Source organism: Nothobranchius furzeri, chromosome 13, assembly GCF_043380555.1.
Source record: "Nothobranchius furzeri strain GRZ-AD chromosome 13, NfurGRZ-RIMD1, whole genome shotgun sequence".
In the NCBI taxonomy this organism is placed as follows: Eukaryota; Metazoa; Chordata; class Actinopteri; order Cyprinodontiformes; family Nothobranchiidae; genus Nothobranchius; species Nothobranchius furzeri.
Genome location: NC_091753.1, coordinates 67,249,027 through 67,272,231, shown reverse-complemented (window position 1 = coordinate 67,272,231; position 23,205 = coordinate 67,249,027). Strand labels below are relative to the sequence as shown.

The window sequence follows — 23,205 nt, the reverse complement described above, 5'->3', positions numbered from 1 at the left end:
TATACTGACTAACTCATTTGTGTCTGTTCCTTTTTTGTCCAAAGGTACTGGATGAGCAGAAAATACCCCACCTGTGTGCATTTGCAATCAAAGAAATACTAGCAGGAGAAGAAATTGTTTATGACTATGGAGACTCTTAACTGCTCATGGCTACAGGTATTTATATTTTTATTTACATATACTGTTTTTATCCATTGCATGTTTTATTATATGCCATTAGTCTCAAGGATTACACCATTGTCATCTCTTAACATTAGTGATATTGTAAATGTGTTTTGGAAACTGGTATAAATGTCTTTAAAACACATTGTAACACTTAAAATGCTTTACAAAGCCTATCAGTGAGTAAAATAAAACTTACATATTTAAATGTCATACTGTAATTGTCTGGGTTTTTTTTTTTTGAAAACCTCTGTGTCTCCTTGTAGTGAGCGCATGGAAAAGAAGGTGAAGCTATGTGGAGGTTTTTTGCCTCCATGTCTATACACAGAAAAATTTCCTATTATGTTTAAACAATTGTATGCTTTTCATATTCTCATGTTTTTCTATTGTCCGATTGTTTCTTTAATTTTTAAGGAATCCCGTTGGAGGAGATTTCTCGAAAATTTTGACTGAGCCTGGTGTGGTGAAAATTGATGCCTTGTATTCAACCAAAAACAGAAGATTGCAAATGGATGCAATGCAGCAGAAGTGTTTCCAGGACTCATTCACAACTGCCTTGTGGCAGTTAAACAAGTTTCTAAACATATTTCTGAAAAGGAATTGGAAATAGTTAATTTTCTTTGTTCAAAAAAGTTACAAACTGAACATCTGTTGCAGCCCCTTACTGTGTTGGAAGACACATTTTGCCTACTTCGTCTCCCTTCTCTGCGAATATAATCTCATGGAACTGATTGAAAATAAGGATTTTCCTGAGAGACAAAACTTGACAGAGCAACGAAGACTACAGATCTGCCAAGAGTTGTTGCTGGGACTTGAGGAACTGCACTCACATGGAATTTTGCACAGAGATTTGAAGCCTGAAAACATCTTGTTCGGTAAAAGAAATGCATGGCAAAACTATCCTGTTATTTTTACTTATAAATGTAAAAGATCAAAATGTTAGTTTTAATGATGTTATGGTTTAATGTTTGAATTAGTAAATGACCATTTTTTTTCTTTTTTGCACAGACATCAACAATAAACTTTATATTAGAGACTTTGGAGCAAGCAGGAAACTGGATCTTGCACAGACGACGTTGTTGACGTTTTCACAAATGGCTGGATCCTTTTCCTGGTCCAATTATGAGGATGTTGGAGGTCTAAAGTATAGATACAAGAAGGAATCAGATATCCAAGTATGTTCACCTTGTAAATGTTATATGATGGTTTAATTTGATCCATAATCAGCAAGTGTTTGAATTTCTTCAAATGTAATAATAGAATTACACCATGGTAAAATGCCCATTTGTCAACATTCAAAGTATTTAAATAGGGATGAGCGGGTATACCACTATCTGTATCTGTTCAACCATCTAAATTATCTGTATCTGTAGGCCTACTCGGAGTGGGCGTGGCCTAACCCGGAAGTGTGTGTAGTTTAACCGGAAGAGGGTGTGGTTTACATCAATACATTATTTTAAGTCTGAAATTGATATGGATTGATCAGAAGTTGCTATGCATATTGTTTATTTGAAAACTATTTACAGAGCAGCCTCAGAGTTTAAATTAAATATTTTGATCCCAATAGTAAAGGAATTATTACAAAACAAGTTTTTCAATAAAATCAGAACATTAATATTTAATTGCATGAATTAATACATCTGAACTCATGCAGTAGGAACTAGAAAATATGAAATACTAGAATCAGACACAACTTTTTTTTGATTAAACTGATTTTTTGTCTAACGTTCTTGGCATTTTTCCCCACACAAAGTTAAACAAAACAATGTTGATTAAGGTGTGTGTGTGAGAGAGCGAGAGATAGAGAGGGAGAGTTAAAAAAAAAAAACAGACCGGAGCGGAGGCAGTAACTGACGCAGCACGAGCCGTTTTCAGCTCTGTCTTGTCAAATGCACCACGTACTTTACGAAAAAGTAACTTTAAATATCAAACCAAAAAAGAGGCGAAGTAAAGAAACCCTAGGGAGTACTGAAGAAACGTGAGCAACAGTGAAGCAAGCACAGAGAGATCCGTTACTGTCTCTTTGTGTGTGTGGATGGGCCGGACGGACTGAGCTCCCGGCTGCAGAGTTTTGTGTGTTGGGAGGGGTGGGTGCTCTATGTGACTGGTCAATCACAGAGCGTGAAGACAGTTACCCAATGAGGATTTTCCTTCAGCACGATTACAGATATTTACGAGTTTTACTTGTTTCATGCTCGTATTCGTCAAAAATGCTTTATCCGTACTGGATACTCGTCTGAAACGAGTATCCGGCTCATCACTATATTTAATCAAATGTTTTAATTATAATTATTGTTATTCACTATGTTCAATATGGCTATTTTAGTGCAAATTACATAATGCAATGAGCTGTCATTGTGATACTTAATTACTTTGTTTTGATGTATTGTTTCATTTTAGGTAGCTGGTTGCTTGCTGCATTACATCTTGACTGATGGGCAACATCCCTTTCAAAGTAGATTACCCTACTCTGACGATCCCATTGGACTATCTCAAAATGTCAGAATGGGCAACTTCACGCTTCAATGTGAGGAAAAATGGAGCAGCCAAAAAGGTATTATTACCAGGATGCTAAGTAGGTCACTTGAAGAACGTCCCACCATCGAAGAATGTCAAGGCTGTCACGTGTAAGTACCATAATTTTAAATTTAATTTTTTATAGATTGGAAAACACCATCTTAAATCATTTCCATGAAAGTTGATTAACCTTATTTTAAATTATTTCAGGTTTGACACATCAGTCTGCTGGTACTGAAACAATGAACAAGGCTGGGAATGAGAATCAAAATAAAGCATGTTTTTACAAGTGGCTTGGGCAATATTAGGTTCATTTACTGTAACACACCAACAATTTTGCTACAGTAGAGATTTTGTTTTACTGTTCATTCCAATGCCTACATTTTCACTGTCACTTGATATAAGAATCGATCCACTAATATTTGTTTTTACAGATTGGAACCCATACATCAAATTGCTGTCCTCAGAAAACAGATGAGCTAGACATTGATGAGGATAATGTCAGTGATCAACCTGAGATTTCTGGCAGTATCCTGTTGACTTCATCTTCTGTCTCAGGGGAGGACTTTTCTGAGTGTGAAATGGTAATTAATGGTTTGAATATCTAAAGAGTGGTGAAGAATTTCCTAACATTGTATGAAATATTGATGCATGTATCATCATTTTATTGACGATAAACAATCAGAAGAACAAATGACAGGAAAGGAAGTCATCTCTGGAAAACCACCGTATAAAATCAAACAGTCTTCACATGATGGTAACTCTCAACAACATAACGTCACAGTAAAAATGTCTTAAAACACTGCACACCAACGTGTCTATGATAAGAAGAATTATTGCCTTTACTGTGAAAAGCCGTACACAAAAATCACAAGACATCTGAAGCAAAAGCAGTAAGATAAACCTGATGTTGCCAAGGCACTTGCGCACAAGAAAGGATCAGCCATGCACTGCCTACTTTTGACCAAAGTAAGAAACATGGGAAACTAAAACCACAACTGTTCTGTCCTGTCCTCTGGAAAAGGACAAATTGTACCAAAAAGGCAAGCAACTTATCCATCAGGTGCAACAGACTACCTGCCTTGCAAGTTTTGTTTTGCTATGTGCATCAAGACCGATCTCTGGAGACACCACAAGCATTGTAGACTGCAAATTAAAGAGGATAAGGCTGTGAAAAGAAGGATTCAGGCAAGTTGTTCACTGATGTTACCAATGGAGAACACAGTTTCCAATGGTCTTAAAACCGTTCTCCAGGAAACGACATATGATCATGTAACTCCGTTAGTAAAGGCGGACACCCTTATTATATCACTGGGAGAGAGAATGTTCCTTAAAAATGGAAAAGTTGTACGACATCGAGCAGACATCAGAAATAAGATGAGGGAACTTGCCAGACTTGTTATTATTGCAAGAAATCTAGACAAGTTCATCGTTTTTTTTGAAGGACTTGATTTGCCCTGGAAAATTCAACACAGTCCTTGAGGCTGTAAAACAGATAACTGGGTTTAATAAATTATCAAACAGATTCTCAGTATCCTCAACAGCACGTAAACTTCGCCATTCTCTTGTTTAAGTGTCATACATTTTGCAAGGAGAGGCTCTGCATCAACAGGATGATGATTTAAAGTCAAAAGCAGAGCAATATATCAAGCTAATTGAACTGGAATGGATAACACATGTGTCATCCAATGCCCTAAAAACTCTATACCAGAAAAAATGGAACAGCCCTCAAATACTGCCTTTGTCAGGAGACATAAAAAAACTTCAGGACTACCTAAAATGCCTTGAGGTGGTCCACAAAAAAATCTTACTGACCAACCATCACAAAAATCATGGAGTGAGCTCTCTCAAATCACTCACACAACTGATACTGTTCAATTGTCGTTGACAAGGTGAAGTTTCAAGAATGGAACTCAACACATATTTACAGAAGAACAAACACAACATGCATGATGACGTTTTGGAGAGCCTCTCGCCATTTGAAAAAAAAAACTTTGTGAGAATCTCATCGGGGGGAGGTACGAGGGAAAAGAGGCCGCAAAGTACCTGTGCTGTTCCCGTTAAATATAAAAGAATCTGTAGAACTTCTTATAAAAACAAAAGAGGCTGGGATTTCCCCCACTAATCCCTACATTTTTGCCCGTCCGTTTTATGGCTCACAAGAGAGCATTCGTGGATGTGATAGCTTGAAGCAGTTTGCAGAAAGCTGTGGAGCTAAACACCCGGAAAATCTCACATCAACAAAACTACGAAAGTATGTAGCCACGATTTCACAGCTCCTTAACCTGCAAAACCATGAATTAGACCAACTGGCCACTTTTATGGGACATATGTGCATAGGGAGTTTTACAGACTACCTGAAGAAACTCTCCATTTGACAAAAGTCAGTAGACTTCTGTTTGCTCTGCAAGGTGCAATGGGTAAATTCAAGCAAAATCCCTGGAAAACATCACACCTAACAACTGTAAGTGAATGATTTAATTTTTTTCTTAATGTATTAGATAACGTAAGGTGAAAACTGTTTAAAATATAGGTTTATTCACTTAAAACATTTTATTGCAGCTGAAAAATAATCAAGTGACTCATATGGAGATACACAATGTGAGGCAACTGCTACCACATGTCAAAAAGGTAAGTTTTTCCACTATATTCACTGTAAAAATGGTAAATTAAAATCTACTCATTAACCCTTTAAGACCTGCCATAGAACAAGTTCGCCAGAACTTATATTTACATTTTTACATGCTGTGGTGCCATTTTTTTGGAGTATTTCAACTTTGTATTCATCAATACAACCATTACATTCTAAATTATAATTATATAAATGTAAAATTTTCATAGCAACAAAATATTTAACTAACAAATGCAATTATCTATACTAGGGGTTGTATGAACTAGTCGACTTCACGGCTCTGTAGTGACTTTTTATGCCTGTCATCGACTAGTCGCTGTCACGTGATAATGACTGACAAGATGCAGTCCTCCAGCAGGTAATGAGCCCCTGCGTCGGGAGGCGGAGGCGACGCGCTGTGCCAGAGCGTTGGTACTGACACCGGCGGTAAAACGGACATTTAACCAAACTGTGACCTTTTCCCTCTTGCAATTTTACCTTCCCCTCACCCCCATCCTAATCTTAACCAGTTTGCGCATGCAAAGCTCTGATCGTTGACGCGCTGCTCCAGACATCTGCGTCCTGAGCACCGCCAAATCAGGTGTCACCACCTCAAAAACAAATTAAACATGCGATCGTTCATGTCGGCTCATTTCCTTTCATGTTTTCTGACTGTTATTTGTGCCTGATGCGTTTCGCTGCTGTGGAGCGAGGCTCTTCACCTGTTTTGTTCTCCGGTGACGCACCCCTAAGATTCCACTATCTCCGCTCCGGCACGAACTCCGCAGCAAAAACGGTCCCGTTGTAGTCGGCCGGCGAGCAGCGGCACTCCGCTGTTTTTGCGGTCAGTAGATCTTTTAGAACTGCAGTTCAAAGGTAACTCATAAGGTGAATATATATGAAGCCATGTAGCAGTTTCTTTAGGACTGAGAGGAGATGCAGGAAGATAATAAACAGGCAGGACAGAAAAATAGTCAAATAAAAACAAGTTAGTTTTTGTACCTGCTGGTTGCAACAAACAGACACCATTGAAGGTAATCAGAAGTGAGGAACAGAAAATGAAATAATTATTTTAATGTTTAGAGCAGCAGGAACTCCGAGAGGCTGCAGGCGCATCAGTTTGCTGCTGCTGCGCAGGGGGAGGGGGGAGAGGACTGAAGTAGGATGCAGAAATTACCGTTGTTAAAAGAGATGTTAGAACAAGTGGGCGCAGTTTTAATTGTCAAAAACTCCAGCGAACCTACCGACCCCCCCGGCCGCTTCAGGTGTATGACGTCATCAACGACTAGTCGAAGTCGACTCGATTTTCTTTACTTGACTGTCGACTTTAAAAAAATTAATTCATGCAACCCCTGATCTATAGAGACATTGAAAATCGTTTTTTGTTTTTACACATATTTTTCATCATACAGAAATACCACAGCTTTATCCCTCAAAATTGTCAATAGAAAAAAGTTTCACAAAATCCTTTCGAACAACCACAAATTTATTTGAAGTGCTTCCATAAAATAGTTTCCGAGATACACTCATTTATATAAACTGTAACACTCATTTATATAAACAAAAACAAAAATGATAATCTGCAGGAGTCTAATATAATAATGTTGAATATTTTTAGCTAATTTTTCGGTAGTATGCAGCTTTCCTTTTTTCTCACTAATAATAATAATAATAACAATACTAAAGAATATTGCATAAATATGTACATGAGGAAACTTAAAGTGAAACTTAAAAATCTTCTGGCGCTGTAATGGCGTCATCTGCTTTGAGGAGGGAGGATGTACTGTTTGGCGGGTCTACGATTCATCAAAACGTTCGTAGTGGTGTGTGTGTGTGTGTGTGTGTCAGAAGTTTGTAGTGGGTGTGTGATGTGTGTAGGATGTGTTTGTCTAAACGTATTATTGCGAAAAAGCACAAGAAAAAAGCTGAAAGACTGGGACTACAAAGAACTACAATTCGCGGGAAAATGACATCAAAGCAAGCGATTTGGTGAGTGACAATCATGTGACAGTTCACGTTGACAACGTGATGACGTTTATTCTAGCGTGTGAAGCCCCGTGAGGTGCAGAACAGAACGACACAGCGTCTGTGTCTGAATGAAAACGCTTTTCTTATTTGCGCATTTTGGTTGTTTTTTGCAAACTCATTAGTGGATATACGCAGCACTCTGGGACGTGTTCAGTGTGTGAGATTTAAGTCCAAGTCCTCCGGTTTGATATGCAAAAAAAAGTTTTGTTCTATCTTATATAGTTTCAGTTTTACAAGCATTTGAACACAGCTATGCAAATGGGAGCGCCGGTGCTCCCGCCGGTCTTAAAGGGTTAAATCCACTGTTTGTAAATCATTAAGTCAATTTTATCCCATGTTAACAACTTAAAAATTGCCAACAGTGCTTTTTTCAGAAATTTCAAACGATAGACCCTGCAAAGAGAGCACAGCTGAATCAAAAAAGGCTACTGGGGGCATTAAAAAATCATCAGTGCCATTGATAAAAAAGGGTGAGTTACTCCTTGTTATGTTCTGTTTCTTTTCAATCTCCATTTGTTTTTTTCTTGTTTAATACACAGCTTAGCAATGTGTTATTTTTTATTTTTTTTTTACCTTGAATTGCTGACAGTTTTTTGAGTGAGTTACTCATTTCACTCCGTATAAGGCAGAGGTAGGGAACCCCGGTCCTGGAGAGCCGCTATCCAGCACATTTTAGAGGTTTCCCTGCTTCAACACAGTTGGTTCACCTGTTTAGCTGCTCATCAGACTCCGCAGAAGCCTGTTAATCACCTGCTGATTGAAATCAGGTTTGTTGAAGCAGGGAAACCTCTAAAACATGCTGGATAGCGGCTTTCCAGGACCAGGGTTCCCTAACCTATATAGTTATAAATCTAAATTGAATATCTTGATATTTGTTGACCAGATTGTGCGTGATTTTTATTAATCCATTTATTACTTTCTCTTGTTAATTTACTAACAGGGAAACCCAAAAAGCCCTGGTCAGACTGAGAGAGAAGTCATTGGCGAGCATTTCAAGAACTTTCTAAAGGAAATGAAAATTCCAGGAAAAGCAGAGTGTCAAAGATGCCTAAATGACAATCAGCTTCTAAGGGATAAAGGAACTGACTGGAAAGCAGTAAAATATTTTGTGCACAACAAAATTACTGCTATGAGGAGGTCTTTGTGCTAACAATAACAAGACCAGTAATCCTAAGTTCTTACGTGTACAAACAATTGGTCATTTTATGTAAATTCAAATGGATCCATCAAATATGCCTTCTCAATTTGCCAACATAAGTTACACTTTTTAATCAGTAAAAATTCAATTTTTTAATCTATATTAATAATGCATGTACATCCTTGGAGACTGTACACATTGTTGCAATAGTTTAACACTGAGCTTTAAGAGGTTAAACAGTACTCTCCCCGAGTTATCCTTTGAATTCCAGAGAAACTGGTGACTCCTATTTACCTCATGCATTTTTCTTTACTTATTATTTTTAGTAACACATTGTCTTCATATCTACAATAGTTAAATATTGCTTCACTTTTTTATTTGCATTTCACAATTTAAATAGCAGTGACAACATTGCCAATTTGTAAAGTAACACTGCACATTAGCTGCATATATTTTAAATATTTTCTTATGTTTTCCATTTAGCTTGTTTCTTTTTAATTACCTACTCTCGAATGTGTATATCGCTCTATGTTAACTGAGTGGGAAATTGTGTAATTGGCCGTGTTCGAGTTGAGCTGCGCCTCGCCTGGAAAACAGATGAGAGCAGACGGAAGCAGCAGGGGGAGTGGCTGAAAGCCGGCATTTAATGGGCTCGACACACGGGAGGCGACAAACGACCGCGATCAGCGAAATTTGTCACTGTCGCTTTTATGACCTGTCACACGGGAGGCGATCTGTGGCAGCGGCCAGCGGCAAAACCGTCTACGCGTTCTGTTCCATGGCGAAATCGAAACTTCCGTTGATCTGTTTGGCTGTGTCAGGTTGGAGGGAATTAAGGTTATTTAAGCGGTTCAGAGTTAATAAAGTGGTAGATATGATGTTTCACAAGTTGCTGCTAGAGTTATGTGAAATCTTACTTGTGATTTTACTATATAAAACATAATAATAATCAACTTCTCCCCCATGTTTGCTCGGAGATTTACGGAGCATCCTGCCCGCTCATTGGTCAGTGAATGAAACCTCTGTTGATTTCATCGCTGTTGCTCAAAGTTGAAAATGTTTCAACTTTCTGGGATCGCGTCGCTGGGTCGTCCGTGCACGACACGTGCACGAGTGCAAACTTTCACACGCACGTTTTTCGCGTTTCGCTTGGTAGGAGAGAGACCCGCGATTATGGCTTTGTCGCGCATGTCTCATTGAAAATGAATGGAGGAGAGGCGATGTCGCCTCCCGTGTGTCGAGCCCATAAGTCAGACACAATTTCCTGCATGTGTAGCTCGCAGGTGACGATGGCTGAAGATATCGCGTTAGCGTTCATAATCGCGGATGGAATAGATTCAGATGAAATACCTATTCTTCTACATGAAAATGGATATCTACTGCAAAGGTAGGTAACCGCATTAAAGTAGTACAATGCCAAATACAACCGCCATGTGCATTTGTTTCTTTGTTTAAGATCTAAAAACTCATTTGGAAATAGTCCAAAAGTTAAACAAGGCTGCAGATTTCACCTTTGAAGATACTGCTTCAGATGTAAATTAGAATAATAATGTGCATATAATTTCTTTCAGGTCTGAGCCAAAAGTGAAACACTTTGTTGAGAATGTTATTCCTTTATACCGTCATTCTGGCTTTAAAAGCCACTTCAGACTTTCCAGAGGACAAGTGGAGGTAGGCTTTTGTGATGGTTACCACTACTCATATTTGCTCAGACATCATGTTCACTTTCTGACTTTTCCATTTAGGATCTAGTGATGGCACTGGGACCATTCCACATGGACAGACAGCACACCAAATTACCCCTGTCCAAAAGTGTTCTTGCCTGTCTGTGGACGCTGGCATAGAGCCCTGCACGGGCCTAAAATCTGAGCCCGTGTCCGGCCCGGCCCGAGGGGGTGGAGCCCCAGCCCAACCCGGCCCGAAAAGGTTTTCAGGATTCTCTGGCCCGGCCTGAGCCCAAGCCCGACTTTTTTTAACCAACTAAATGAAAACAAAGTGCGTCAATCCTGACCAATGTGTTAAAAGACGTGCGGGATCCGAGCGTCGCAGAAGCGCATGCGGGAAGCTTCCTCCCACTGAAGTGAGAGTTTTCCAAACCCTGTCGCTCAGAGAGACTTGTCACTTAGAAAATGTTCCCTGATTATGAAACTTTGGCTGAATAGCGCTTGTTCCTGTCTCCAATGTGCGACAGGAGCTTTCTGAGGAGAAGCCCAGAATCTCACAATAAGCGCACATGATTACGCACAAGCGTGGCCCAACACGGTCTCACAGTAAGACCGGGTTGGAACTGTTCAGGTTTACGCAGACAATCTTCACATAGAATTGACTTACAGATATAAACTAAATTCAGTAAAATATAAAGCATTTTATTGAAATATCCATTTTACAAATGGAAGAGCCGCGGGTTGCCGATCCCTGCTCTAGTTCAAGATATCATTAAAATTCCCAAAGTGCTGAAAAGATTAAAAATGGGGCTTTCCGTGCACATACAGTACATTACGGTAGCCACCGGGATTCCCTGTCTTGAGCGCGACGAACCACAACACAGATTCAGACGTGCTGAGTTTGTCATCCAAAATGCTCCGTTTTATAACTTTTGAATGGCTGATCAGATTCAAATAATTCCAACGGTTCCTAAAAGTACATAAAAGCAGCTTTCCAACGATCTATAGCATGAAGCAATCAGAGTTAGGAAAAATATCGCTAGGAGGGGAAATCCTGCTGTACAGCCTGATTGAAACGGAGCGCAGCGCCGCGGTGAAAGCGGATAACCTATAAAATGACATGTTGAGGACGCAAACTCAATACATCTCTTTTATTGTGAGGTAATAATTTCTCCGAGTTTTGCGGTACCTATGATGAAAATTACTGACCTCTGTCATCATTTTAAGTGGGAGAACTTGCAATTGGTGGCTGACTAAATACTTTTTTGCCCCACTGTATGTGAGCTGGTGTGCTGTATGCCACAGGGTGATTTGATGCACTTTAAGTGAAATCAGTCTGCTCTAACTCCTAAATCTGTACATTAAGTTTTAAACAAAGTGCATCTCTATCATCAAGACTCCTGATGTGCCTCCCAGTGGCAGCTCATGAAAACTGGGTGATATGAACCCAGGCAAAACCATCAGGGGATCTCAGAGCATCAGTGGTCCCCAGAGTCAAAGGGATATTACCGTTTGTAATTTGACATGCCGACATGCCAACCACTGCTTTTATGTTAAATCCTTTAAAGACAAGAAACAAAAATACCTTTAACGCTCAGATATACATCTTTATTTTGAGTGTCCTTCTAACAAAGTGATACGTTTTTCTTGCTGCTTTCCAAGTTCTTTTAACTGATTCAGGATTTGACCCATGCATGTAATTACTAGTTTCTCAAACCCCCTTCTTTTTTCTTTCAGCCGTCTCCAGTTGGCCAATTCTGGCCTTGTAAGTGACTCCAATGCAGTGGTCCTGCGCTCAGCATGTGCCTCATTGGACTGAAAAAATGCTGGGAGATGAGCAGTCTTGCTTCTCTTAGAGCCAGAAGCTTGTCTGTCCTGTATGGCCGATGACGGACCAGGTTGCTCTTCGGTTTCAGCAGGTGATTGCTGAGCCAGCCGCTGAAGGATGGGCTTCTTTAGGAAAGAGGGGAGTTGAAACAGTTGTGCCAGGTGGTGCACTTCCCACCGCTGTGCGACCAAAATGTTCATCCATTTGCAGACAGAAGAGGGATAAACAATTTTCATTAGTTATTGTAGAACTTTACTGATGGTGGAACTTATCATGACATTTGTTTCTTCATTAAAGCTTATGGTGACATAACCAATAACTGTGGCTGTGTCTCCATTCAACATTGAGAACTCAACAAACTGAGAAAGCTTTCTGGAATGAGAGGGTGAAATGTTGTTAAAGAAATAACATAATCCAGTTGCTGTTTGACAACCTGTTTTAAAATAACTATGACCTGGATGACTGAGAACTCCACAGATCTCAATAAACTCAGCAATTGATCGAGTGTGACTGTTACATCCCCAACATGTGTTGGTAAAAATGTGAAGGATGGGGGTAACATAATAACTGGCGGAGGAGTTTAAAATGGGTTTATTTGAACAAAAAGGTATTAAAACCACAAGCAAACAGATCTCTCTAAAAGGTTAACATTACAAAGCAAATTATCAACTATAAAACACCTGGTAAAATCTTATATTAAAAGCTTTACCACAACGAAAGGTGTTTAAAAACGAGTTCAGTAAAATTGCCACAAACAAAGTTAACCTTTTAAAAACCGAACACACAAAAGATCCCACTGGATCATCCACTCTTTCTCAATAAGATTTAAAAACTACAAAAGTTCCACACTCAAACAAATCCAGACGAAAAGGGGTTGAAACTACACAAAACCTGGAGGACAGCAGAACCCCTGCACTGCTGCCTCCCAGACTGCTGAAAGCACAGCCCTTTTTATACAGGTGTTGGCTCATCATGATGATTTCTTGCATCTGTGCTCCTCAGCAGTGTTGCCAACTGTTTTTGACTGAAAGTAGCTGAAGTTCCCCCCAAAAGTCACTAGACGTCGCCAGATGACGTCACGTGCTAATTTACATATTGATGACGTCATCACGCCACATTAGCGTTCGTTTTCCCATAGCATCTTTATATATACATACACACACACACACACACACACACACACACACACACACACACACACACACACACACACATATATATATATATATATATATATATATATATATATAATAGGACTAAAAGGGAGGAAAATAAAAACTATGTTATATGTTACAGTTATTAATTAGTATGATTAAAATGGCCCAAATTGCTTTGATATGTACAATAAATTCCAAAACTACCAATACAGTGACATTAAGAACATGGTGAACAGAATACGGTGTGGTGATCCAACCAGTTCTGTTGTAGGATATAACTCAGACCTCCTGCTCTCCTCATTCTCACAGACATTTTCCTAAAAAGCTGTTTTTTTACACCTCATAGTTTCTCAACTGCTCTGTTGTGTATTCTCTCCATCGTGATAATAACGGTGCACCGAGCAAAAGGGAGCGGGTGTCTCATGGTACAACCATCCCTGTGTCTCTGAAGGAAATTCAGATGAGCCACAGAGCTGCGTGTGTAAACGGGACGGTAGTTGAAACTCCCGATGACTTTATTTGCCAAATGCAGGAAAAACCAAAGTGTCTGACGGCTGCAGAACCAGAGATGGCACCCGCGCCGTCTCTAGTAGAAGCGTGAGCCTGCAGCAATATGAAAGCAGCAGACGTAAATCGGCGGTCTCCAGCTCTGCAGCTGTACTCTGTCTTCAGTGAAACTGCCCAGCCGAAAACGGTTTATGATTGGTCAGTCCTCGTGCACATGTGCAGATTATCGTTCTCTTTCCTTACTCCCGGAAGAACGGTTCAGAGTGCAAATGGTTTCTTTGTTGCTAATCTGTAGGGAATATGTACAAGAAAGTTCTACAGAAAGTAGCAACGGGTCCTGAGAAATGTCGCCAAGTTTGTCGCTAGGCGCTTTTTGGAAAAAAAGTCGTTGAGGGGGGTCAAAAAGTCGTTAGGAACAGTGACAAAGTCGCTGAGTTGGCAACACTGCTCCTCAGCAGCCCGGGAGAGAGGAGGAGGAGGGGCGGTGTCAGGCTGATTCACCAGGGCTTGGTGATTCTGGCTGCTTCTCTCCACAGGCCAGCCTGGCATCCGTAACAGTGACTCATATTGCTGTTCATGTTCTATTTCCAGGAACATTCATATATGTTTATTACAAAGAAAACATGAGTGAGCATGTTGTGTGTGTGTGTGTGATGTGCTGCTAAACAAATGAATCACAAATATAATAAACAGTGACATTTTGCTTCATAGATATCTGATGAACAGTATGCATAGTATAAAATGGTGCATTTGGCTGAAATAAATTATGTTATTTTTGCTTCTGAGGTGTTTAAAAATGTAAGGATGTCTGAATCAATTCAATAAGATTTCTGCTATGTTAGAATTACACATTTTTTTGTAAAGAACAAGTAAAATTCTGGTGCCTGTTAGCAGCAGAAACACATCCTCACATGCTTGTGGATAGAATATAATGCATATAGAGACACGACTGTAATAATAAGTAAAGGTTATCAGCTGTAGGTTTAGTGTGCTCATAGGACACGTGCCAAAAGAACACAAAACACAGTTCTCTTTATGGCCTATATTGTTATCATCAAAACCTGATTTTAGCTACTACTAACATTTCATGTTCTACCACCGGATGTTTGGATCAAAATATGAACCAATCAGATCTTAGATTGTCGCGTGCCCGTCCCATTTACCGGTTCCTTTAAAACCTAGTTCCGTTAGAACTTATGAGACGGTGCATCCATCAGGGTTCGATGGGGATGTCGGTGAGTATTATAGTATTAGATCCTGGTTTGGGCGTCCTAAGTTAGAATCATATCTTTTATTTTAAAGGTGAAATAATATGTAAGACCTTTCCTTCTGTAGTAGCTCACTTCTTTTTAAGCAATCCCGTTATCTTAAGGTTTCTTTATATTAATCTGTCACAAACCGTAAAGTAAGTCCTGATAATTCCAGAACCCGTAATTAATGTGCTTACCTCTGTGCAATTAATGATTAGAGCCCCCACTCGTGAAGCTTTAGAGAAAACCTGAAAGAATCAGGATTGTGTTTCTTTTTTAAAAAAAAGTTTATTACAAAATCAAAATACAAAAATGGGTAAAGTGAAAAACAACTGCTATCCCCCACGGAGGAATTAGTTCAAAATGATTAAATAAGAGTTAGTTTACACCAACTCTTGTCTTCTCAGAATCTCCCCAAGAACTCTCTCTAGTCTCTCTCTCTGTCATCCCCCATCCAGGTTTGGACGGGGATGACCCCTCCCCATCTGCTCTCCTCTCTGTCCTCTGCCCCAACTGCTGTCGAATCTCTCAATCCCTATCTGCTGTTCAGAGCTGTTCTTATATACCCTTCCTGGACCAGCTTAAGGTCAAGGGGTCATTTACCAGATACACACTTTGTAGCTCAACACAAAACATTTGGTGTCATTTTCACTACATGCAGCATTCTTCTTAACACAGGTCATTACATCATCTTTTGCAGCATTCTTCAGTTTCTCTCCAATGTTCCCGAGAGGGCTTCTGGATCTGATGGGCTTGTCTTCATTCTGTTCTCCTCCAATCCCATCTTTCCAAGCCAGGGGTGGGGCAAAGAGGTGGGGTCAGTCTCCTGACCCTTCGCCCAGTTCTGTCCTCTTGTCCCTGTGACCCTTGTGTGACACTTGTTTCTGACCACAGTTTTTTGACCTGCAGCCCAGCTCCTGTCGGCTGGCTGATTTTGCTCGCACAAGCCAGTCCAGTGTGTTTCAGCTTGCCACTGTCTTTGGCATGTGGGGACTCGCAACATCCCCCATGCGAGAAAAATCTAGCCAGGGGACTGCAGCAGCCTTCTTTGGGGTGGGGCTGCCTCCTCCTCTGGATCATCTTCATCTCCAGTCTCCTCCTTCAAGCACAGACTCTCTCCCTCCAGACTGAAGACATTTTTTACTGCAGAGCTTCAAATATTCTCCTCACACACCTGAACAGCAACAAGCTAACTCTGCTAGCAGCTGCTGGTGGGAAGCTTACGCTAAAAACTATAAACTGTGGCAAGGTGGATAAATGAGGACCAGGCGGGATTCGATCCCGAGACCTTCGGGGTGGGAGTCTTACGCTCTAACCACTCAGCCAAAGGGACATCCCCTTAGCCAAATGGCCAGTATGCATTATCAATCAAGACATTGTGACAGGACGCTCACACTGTCACACCTTCCCCCCTCTTTCCACAAGCGCGTCCTCGTACTTCCGCGCAGGGTGCCACAAACTTCACATCCATGGACCTACTTGACAGTTCTACATGGATCCTGCCAACAACACCATATGTGGCAAGGTTAAAAATGCTTACGCATTATTAGTGTAGCTGTCTGTCAGGTCAGAATCATACGGAGCTGTTAGTTCAGGACTCTCCCTTCTCAACAGAACTAGTAGGGGGAGGGGTGATGTCACCACATCCTGCTTGTCTGTTGTTACTCAGCTGACTGAGTGCTTTTTCTCTGTTCAGCTGTGGCTTCTCATATCTGCAGGCTGCCGAGAGCGGAAGCTAGGTGCTTGTTTCAAGCAGGTCCTCTAAAAACAAAGTTTAATTGGAGCAGAGTTCCAATGCTCCCAGTTATAAGTCCGTCCTTTACAGGCGGCACGGTTTCTCCCCTCACGGAGCCCTTAAGCACAGAGGTTCACACATTATACATGTTCCCGGCTTCTAGCCTCCCCATTGCGCGTAACGATACACATTTGCAGATTCTATGAAGCCCGGAAACATAGCCACTTTACAATCTTTAATACAATCCCCCTTCGTTAGCAAAATTAGGCCCGTAGCACCTGGGATCTTACAAGTCATTTCTTCACTAGATTTTGGCCCAGCCATGACGTTTAATCCCATCTCACTTGTGCCTCAGCACCCGGACAGCGCCCCGCCGCAGCTCCATACTAGCTTTTCCAGCCTCATTCTGAAAGCTCCGGTTACAGGATATTGAAAGATCTATCTGCCATGGCTGGTTAAAAGTTTTTCTTATTTTTATTTATTTTATTTTTATTCGTTTTCACGTTTTATTTTTTCTTCTTATTCTTTATTTATTTTTATTTTTTGCCTAGCTTTTATCCTTGGCTTTTCTTGCGTCGGAATGCCGTATTTTCTTTATACCTTTTTAAGTTGATCGTCCGTTCTCCCAGATTTCTTTCCTTTTCGAGAAACTGGTGCGGTTTTCTCTCCAAGGTTATAAGCTTAATAGGTCCTTAGCGCGCAAGCTTTTATCAGCCTAAAAGACAGTTCTACGTCGGATAGCCCGGTATCTAATATTTAGACCTTCACTCCGTAGCCCCACGTTTGGCGCGCCATGTCGCGTGCCCGTCCCATTTACCGGTTCCTTTAAAACCTAGTTCCGTTAGAACTTATGAGACGGTGCATCCATCAGGGTTCGATGGGAATGTCGGTGAGTATTATAGTATTAGATCCTGGTTTGGGCGTCCTAAGTTAGAATCATATCTTTTATTTTAAAGGTGAAATAATATGTAAGACCTTTCCTTCTGTAGTAGCTCACTTCTTTTTAAGCAATCCCGTTATCTTAAGGTTTCTTTATATTAATCTGTCACAAACCGTAAAGTAAGTCCTGATAATTCCAGAACCCGTAATTAATGTGCTTACCTCTGTGCAATTAATGATCAGAGCCCCCACTCGTGAAGCTTTAGAGAAAACCTGAAAGAATCAGGATTGTGTTTCTTTTTCAAAAAAAAAAGTTTATTACAAAATCAAAATACAAAAATGGGTAAAGTGAAAAACAACTGCTATCCCCCACGGAGGAATTAGTTCAAAATGATTAAATAAGAGTTAGTTTACACTAGCTCTTGTCTTCTCAGAATCTCCCCAAGAACTCTCTCTAGTCTCTCTCTCTGTCATCCCCCATCCAGGTTTGGACGGGGGATGACCCCTCCCCATCTGCTCTCCTCTCTGTCCTCTGCCCCAACTGCTGTCGAATCTCTCAATCCCTATCTGCTGTTCAGAGCTGTTCTTATATACCCTTCCTGGACCAGCTTAAGGTCATGGGGTCATTTACCAGATACACACTTTGTAGCTCAACACAAAACATTTGGTGTCATTTTCACTACATGCAGCATTCTTCTTAACACAGGTCATTACATCATCTTTTGCAGCATTCTTCAGTTTCTCTCCAATGTTCCCGAGAGGGCTTCTGGATCTGATGGGCTTGTCTTCATTCTGTTCTCCTCCAATCCCATCTTTCCAAGCCAGGGGTGGGGCAAAGAGGTGGGGTCAGTCTCCTGACCCTTCGCCCAGTTCTGTCCTCTTGTCCCTGTGACCCTTGTGTGACCCTTGTTTCTGACCACAGTTTTTTGACCTGCAGCCCAGCTCCTGTCGGCTGGCTGATTTTGCTCGCACAAGCCAGTCCAGTGTGTTTCAGCTTGCCACTGTCTTTGGCATGTGGGGACTCGCAACAAGATCAGGCGAGAGCCAGGCGTTTCCCGTCATCCTCTAGGTTTAGCAGCCGGTGGAGAGCAACTGCAGCGCCTTGCTCCAAAATCTGTGGCCGCCTTGCTGTCACGAGGTTATCGTTGTCTACGTATGCATGACGTCAGAGCAAGTCGGCGTCAAGTCAGACACAAATCTAACGCCGGGGACACACCGGCCGCGGAAGCGCCGCGAAAATGGGACCGCCTTCATTCGGCGCCCTTGTTAAGCTATTCTATAGACCACATGGGCCGCCGAAGCGCTGCGAATCACCTCGCGCCGGCGCGCGCTGGCGCTCCAGCCCGCGCCGTGCTGCGATCATTTCGGCGTTGGCTCAATTTTTTCGCGAGCCGCGGGTGAATCGCGTCAATTCTGGCAGGAAGTCAAACGTAGACATAAGAGGCAGGCCAGTAAAGTTAACAAAATAAAGCATTTCAAAATAAAATTCCGCAATAGTCAAATGTGTTCGTAAACAGACACTTCAGAAAAACCACACGAACACGCACACACATACACACACATCGAACTTGTGTGCGTGTGTGACCACGTGAAGGGGTGTGTGATTTGGGGTGTCTTTTCACCAGAGCAAACAGGACAGAGAGGCAGAAAGTCTGAGGCAAGCAGTTAGGATGGATGACTTTAAATTAATTATGGAAGTTGAGAAACACAAGGAGCTGTACGCCCCCCGAAAAACATGGTTATCTACATTATGTACCCATTTCAGAAGAAACTGCTAGGATACAGCTGCAGAATTGGAGCGGGTTCCAAGAGATTCAACTGGCAGAAACAACTCATACCATAGGTTCACACACACACACACACACACACACACACACACACGCACACACGCACTCAAACGTAGAGGAAAAGAGCTGAGAAAAGGCAGAGAGGAAATGGAGGACACCAAGTATTTAACTGAAAAACTACAGCTGAGCCGAGGCGCGCCTCGACTGGGGCGCGTCTGATCTGAACTGAGGAGCGGCGAGCAGCGGCCGAATTTCGTGAGCGATTCGCTTCTCGGCGCTTCCGCGGCCGGTGTGTCCCCGGCGTAACCGGCATGCACTGCACACCGATCACCGGTGATCTAATCTGCACAGAACTGGCTCATCTCGAACATGGCCATTATGTACCAGCCGACAGTGGACCAATGTCATTCCATACAACCAAGGGTGGACCTTTTTTTTTTGGTTGTAAAAAACAATAAAATGCATTATGCAGAATTGCCTTTTCAATCACCGACTCTTCCCATGCTGATACTTGTCTGTTTTTCAAATATTTTTTCTTGTCTTTTTCAATGCATGTTAATTGAAGAATAATTGTGTCATGGTGCGGGTAAGTTGAGCGATTGTGAGGATCCAAATGCTGGGGAGGAAGCAGGCAGGCAGACAAATTGGAACATGTAAAAGGTCTTTAATGATAAACGCACGCAGGACATGGAAACAATGAACCGACAAGACACACAGAACTGAGAGGGTTTAAATACATGAGGAGCTGGGAGATTGGGTGACGAGAGGCAGGTGGGAGCAATTAACATGGACACATGACTGAACAGAACGGGGAGACGGGACAGAGCGTGACAAATTGTAGAACAAACTATCTCAAATAGCAATTATTCTGGTTTAGTTATTGGACACCGTTTTTACAAAACCCAAAATAATATTTAATCACTACTAGAGGAAACAAATTTGGGGATTTCTGTATGAAACAATGCTTTTTAAAACAAGTCAAGGAGATTTAAGGATCCTAAAAGAGTGAATGGTAAATTAGTTTTTCTTTATTAATGTAAAGACAGAAAGAAATGGTCTTGAATATTTTCTTGTTTTCCATTTAGCTATTTTCTTTTTTAAATGACCAACTCTGGAATGTGTATATTGCCCTATAGTAACTGAGTGGGAACTTGTGTTATTATATATCAGCTGACAGTGGCCCCCTGTCATTCCATACAACCAAGTGTGGACTTTCTTTCTGTTGTAAAGCTCAACAATGAAATGCATTATGCAGTATTGCCTTTTCAATCACTGACTCTTCCCATGCTACTTGTCTGGTTTTTTATTTATTATATTTTTCTTGTCTTTTTCAATGCATGTTAAATGAAGAGTAAACCATCACAAACAGCAGTTATTCTGGTTTAGTTATTAGACACTTTCTTACCAAAAATACCTAATTGTGTTTCAATATACCGATTTGTTTGATTTGTAGCCTGTTTGACAGTCATTTTACAGTCTGAAAGGCTGCCAGGGGCCTGGGTTATGGGGAGTGTGAAAAGTGACGTGTGTGAATAGGTCATTAAAATCCCATCTCCAGCCTGCAGGGGTGTTGGTGTACATCAACTTTAACACTCACACACTTTCAGGTCCCCTGTTGGCTAAAATGATAAAAATTCACCTGATGGCTTTTGACATGATTGAAAGCATGTCCAAGAGGGGACCTAAAAATGTCCCCTTTTGGCTTGATGGTCCACTGTTGGTGAATGTGTAATGACACCGAAGGCCCCTGTTTGATAGATGCGCACACACACACACACACACACACACACACACACACACACACACACACACACACACACACACACACACGTTATATTTTAAATATTTGTGTTGGTGGCACAGTGGTGCACATTTTGAACAAATTGAAGTCAATATACATTTTTTTTCTACAAGTTTGGCTCATTTTTTGAAACCAAGAGGACGTTCTCACAACTCCATGTGAAATACAGCTCAAGAGACTCTGCACTTTGAGGGCACTGACAATTTTCATGAAACACATATTTTGTTTAGAGGCATATGTGAAGTGTTTTGGGAGAGACGTGACCACTTGCTGCTGATCCATTATGCTGTGTTGCATTATCCAGGTCATTTTGTCAAATGTGAGAGGACATGAGACATGAGGAGTTTTCACTTTTGAAGCATGCCTGATCTGTTTGTGTAGAGAAATGACATTTTGCCATCGTTCCATGGTGCTTTGCTAAACCATACAGAGGATTTTGCCAAATGCACTTTGGATTTTGAGAATGTCATCTCGGTTTTGAAAAATTAGCCAAACCTATTGAAAAAAACAACAACTGTAAATTGACTTAAATTTGTTCAAAATGATGCAGCAAGGATTTTGGCTTAAGTGGGTTCAAGATGACAGAGTGTGAGCTGCTCCTGAGTGTGTCTGCCCAACCCCCATCTGCGTTTTTGTGCAGGAGACATGCATAAGGTGGGAGAGGCAGTCAGAGGGCCATCCTGAGAGCAGCAGGAATGTGCATGCAGCCTTTTGTGCTTTTTTGTGCTGTGGAGGACAAACAAGTGACTGCTTCACCTATTTGGTGAAACAAAATGCAAATGAGGCTAACTATATAACAAACATGGAAACAAATAACAGCTGTTTTTGTATATTTCTCATGTTGACATTTCAGTCTTCTTGACTTAAGCCGCCTGCGTCAGACACACACAATGCCATAACACGTTGACGCAAGAGCCCTTGGTGGGCTTGCAAAAGAAGATGGAGACATGCCTCAAATTTTAACCATTCGTCAAAAGAGACCGAGTCCGCAAGCTTGTGATTGGTCAGGATGCTGCTTCCTGTCTTCATTCGTCAACAGCATGCATCTTCTTTGCCACTTCAAAATATAAAGAGATATTTAGCAGCAGACACGGAACGGAGAGAAGAACGCATTGCAGAAAAAATGTGAAAATATGAATGTTTATTCACCCGTGACTGAAGGAGCACAAACAAATGCAGCAAGCATTTTATTGGTGGACGGAAAAGATGAGAAAGTGAGTTTAGAGATGCTGATCACATGAAGAGGTGGAGGGGAATGAAGGACAAATTTGTCCATGCTAAAAATTCTCTGAAATCCATTAAAACAATGTAAACACAATAGTAAATACACAATGGTGGACCAGATACATGAGTGTTACGGTGGCAGGACACTTCAGAATAGCACTACGCCCTCTCCTGTCCTGGTGAGGAGTTGTTCTGCAACACTCCCCAGCTGACAGAGAAGTCTGAAAGCAAAATGTCAATGTGTGTGTGTGTGTGTGTGTGTGTGTCCCTTGCAGAGCTGACAGAGAAATATCAATTAGGCATTAGACACAAATGCTTCTGGTCATTGCTCACAGCTGTACCTGGCTGTCAAATTTGTAATTCTGCATTCAAGAGATTAAAAATAATTTACAGTTTGTATTTTTTTTTGCTCAAATAAAACTAAGCTAAATACAATAAATAAAATCTTTATATTATAAAACACACTAAACTGAATAGAACTTACTAGACTAAACTGGATGGGAAACCTTATTTACAGAAAAAAGGGGCAGTTCACAGCTGATTATAGGATGTTAGCTAAAATCCTTCCACTCACTCGGCCCGTCTCTGGGTTCCAAAGGCAGAAATGTTAAACAACCCTTCTCTGGAAGTTCTAGTGAAAGCAAATATGAGGTAATGAGGAATGTCGGTTTTCAGACATTTACAGGTTAGGAAATCACTGTGGTTTAATGTCCTAACACACAGTTCCCCAGTTATTACTCTGCATGGTTAGTTTGAGGACCATAGAATGAAGTGACTAATGAGAACCATGAATATAATATCTATAAGATACATTAAGGAGATAGAACATCATAATTCTAGACAGTATTGAAGTACTGTTGAGTGCTTCACTGGTGGTATAAAAGCTAATTATTAAAACTGACTAATAGGCGCTTTTA

General features: G+C 41.0%; 2 protein-coding genes across 6 annotated transcripts in view; both read left to right on the top strand.

Annotated features, from left to right (window-relative positions):
* LOC107374008 (probable serine/threonine-protein kinase ireA) overlaps positions 1–23,202 on the top strand; it is a 33,480-nt gene extending 10,278 nt beyond the window's left edge. The window contains exons 3-10 of one of the 2 annotated variants that reach the window (XM_070543811.1): positions 45–156; positions 429–447; positions 577–1,037; positions 1,171–1,337; positions 2,563–2,789; positions 2,890–5,310; positions 7,681–7,788; positions 8,259–23,202. In XM_070543811.1, the coding sequence (XP_070399912.1) occupies positions 884–1,037; positions 1,171–1,337; positions 2,563–2,789; positions 2,890–2,917 (576 nt within the window). In that variant the 5' untranslated portion in view covers positions 45–156; positions 429–447; positions 577–883 and the 3' untranslated portion in view covers positions 2,918–5,310; positions 7,681–7,788; positions 8,259–23,202. Of the gene's footprint in view, positions 1–44; positions 1,038–1,170; positions 1,338–2,562; positions 2,790–2,889; positions 5,311–7,680; positions 7,789–8,258 lie in introns of both variants that reach the window. The other variant, XM_070543810.1, reaches the window with a different exon arrangement.
* The window catches only part of lsamp (limbic system associated membrane protein), a 293,654-nt gene that overhangs the window by 109,387 nt on the left and 161,062 nt on the right, over positions 1–23,205 (top strand). The window lies entirely within an intron of this gene.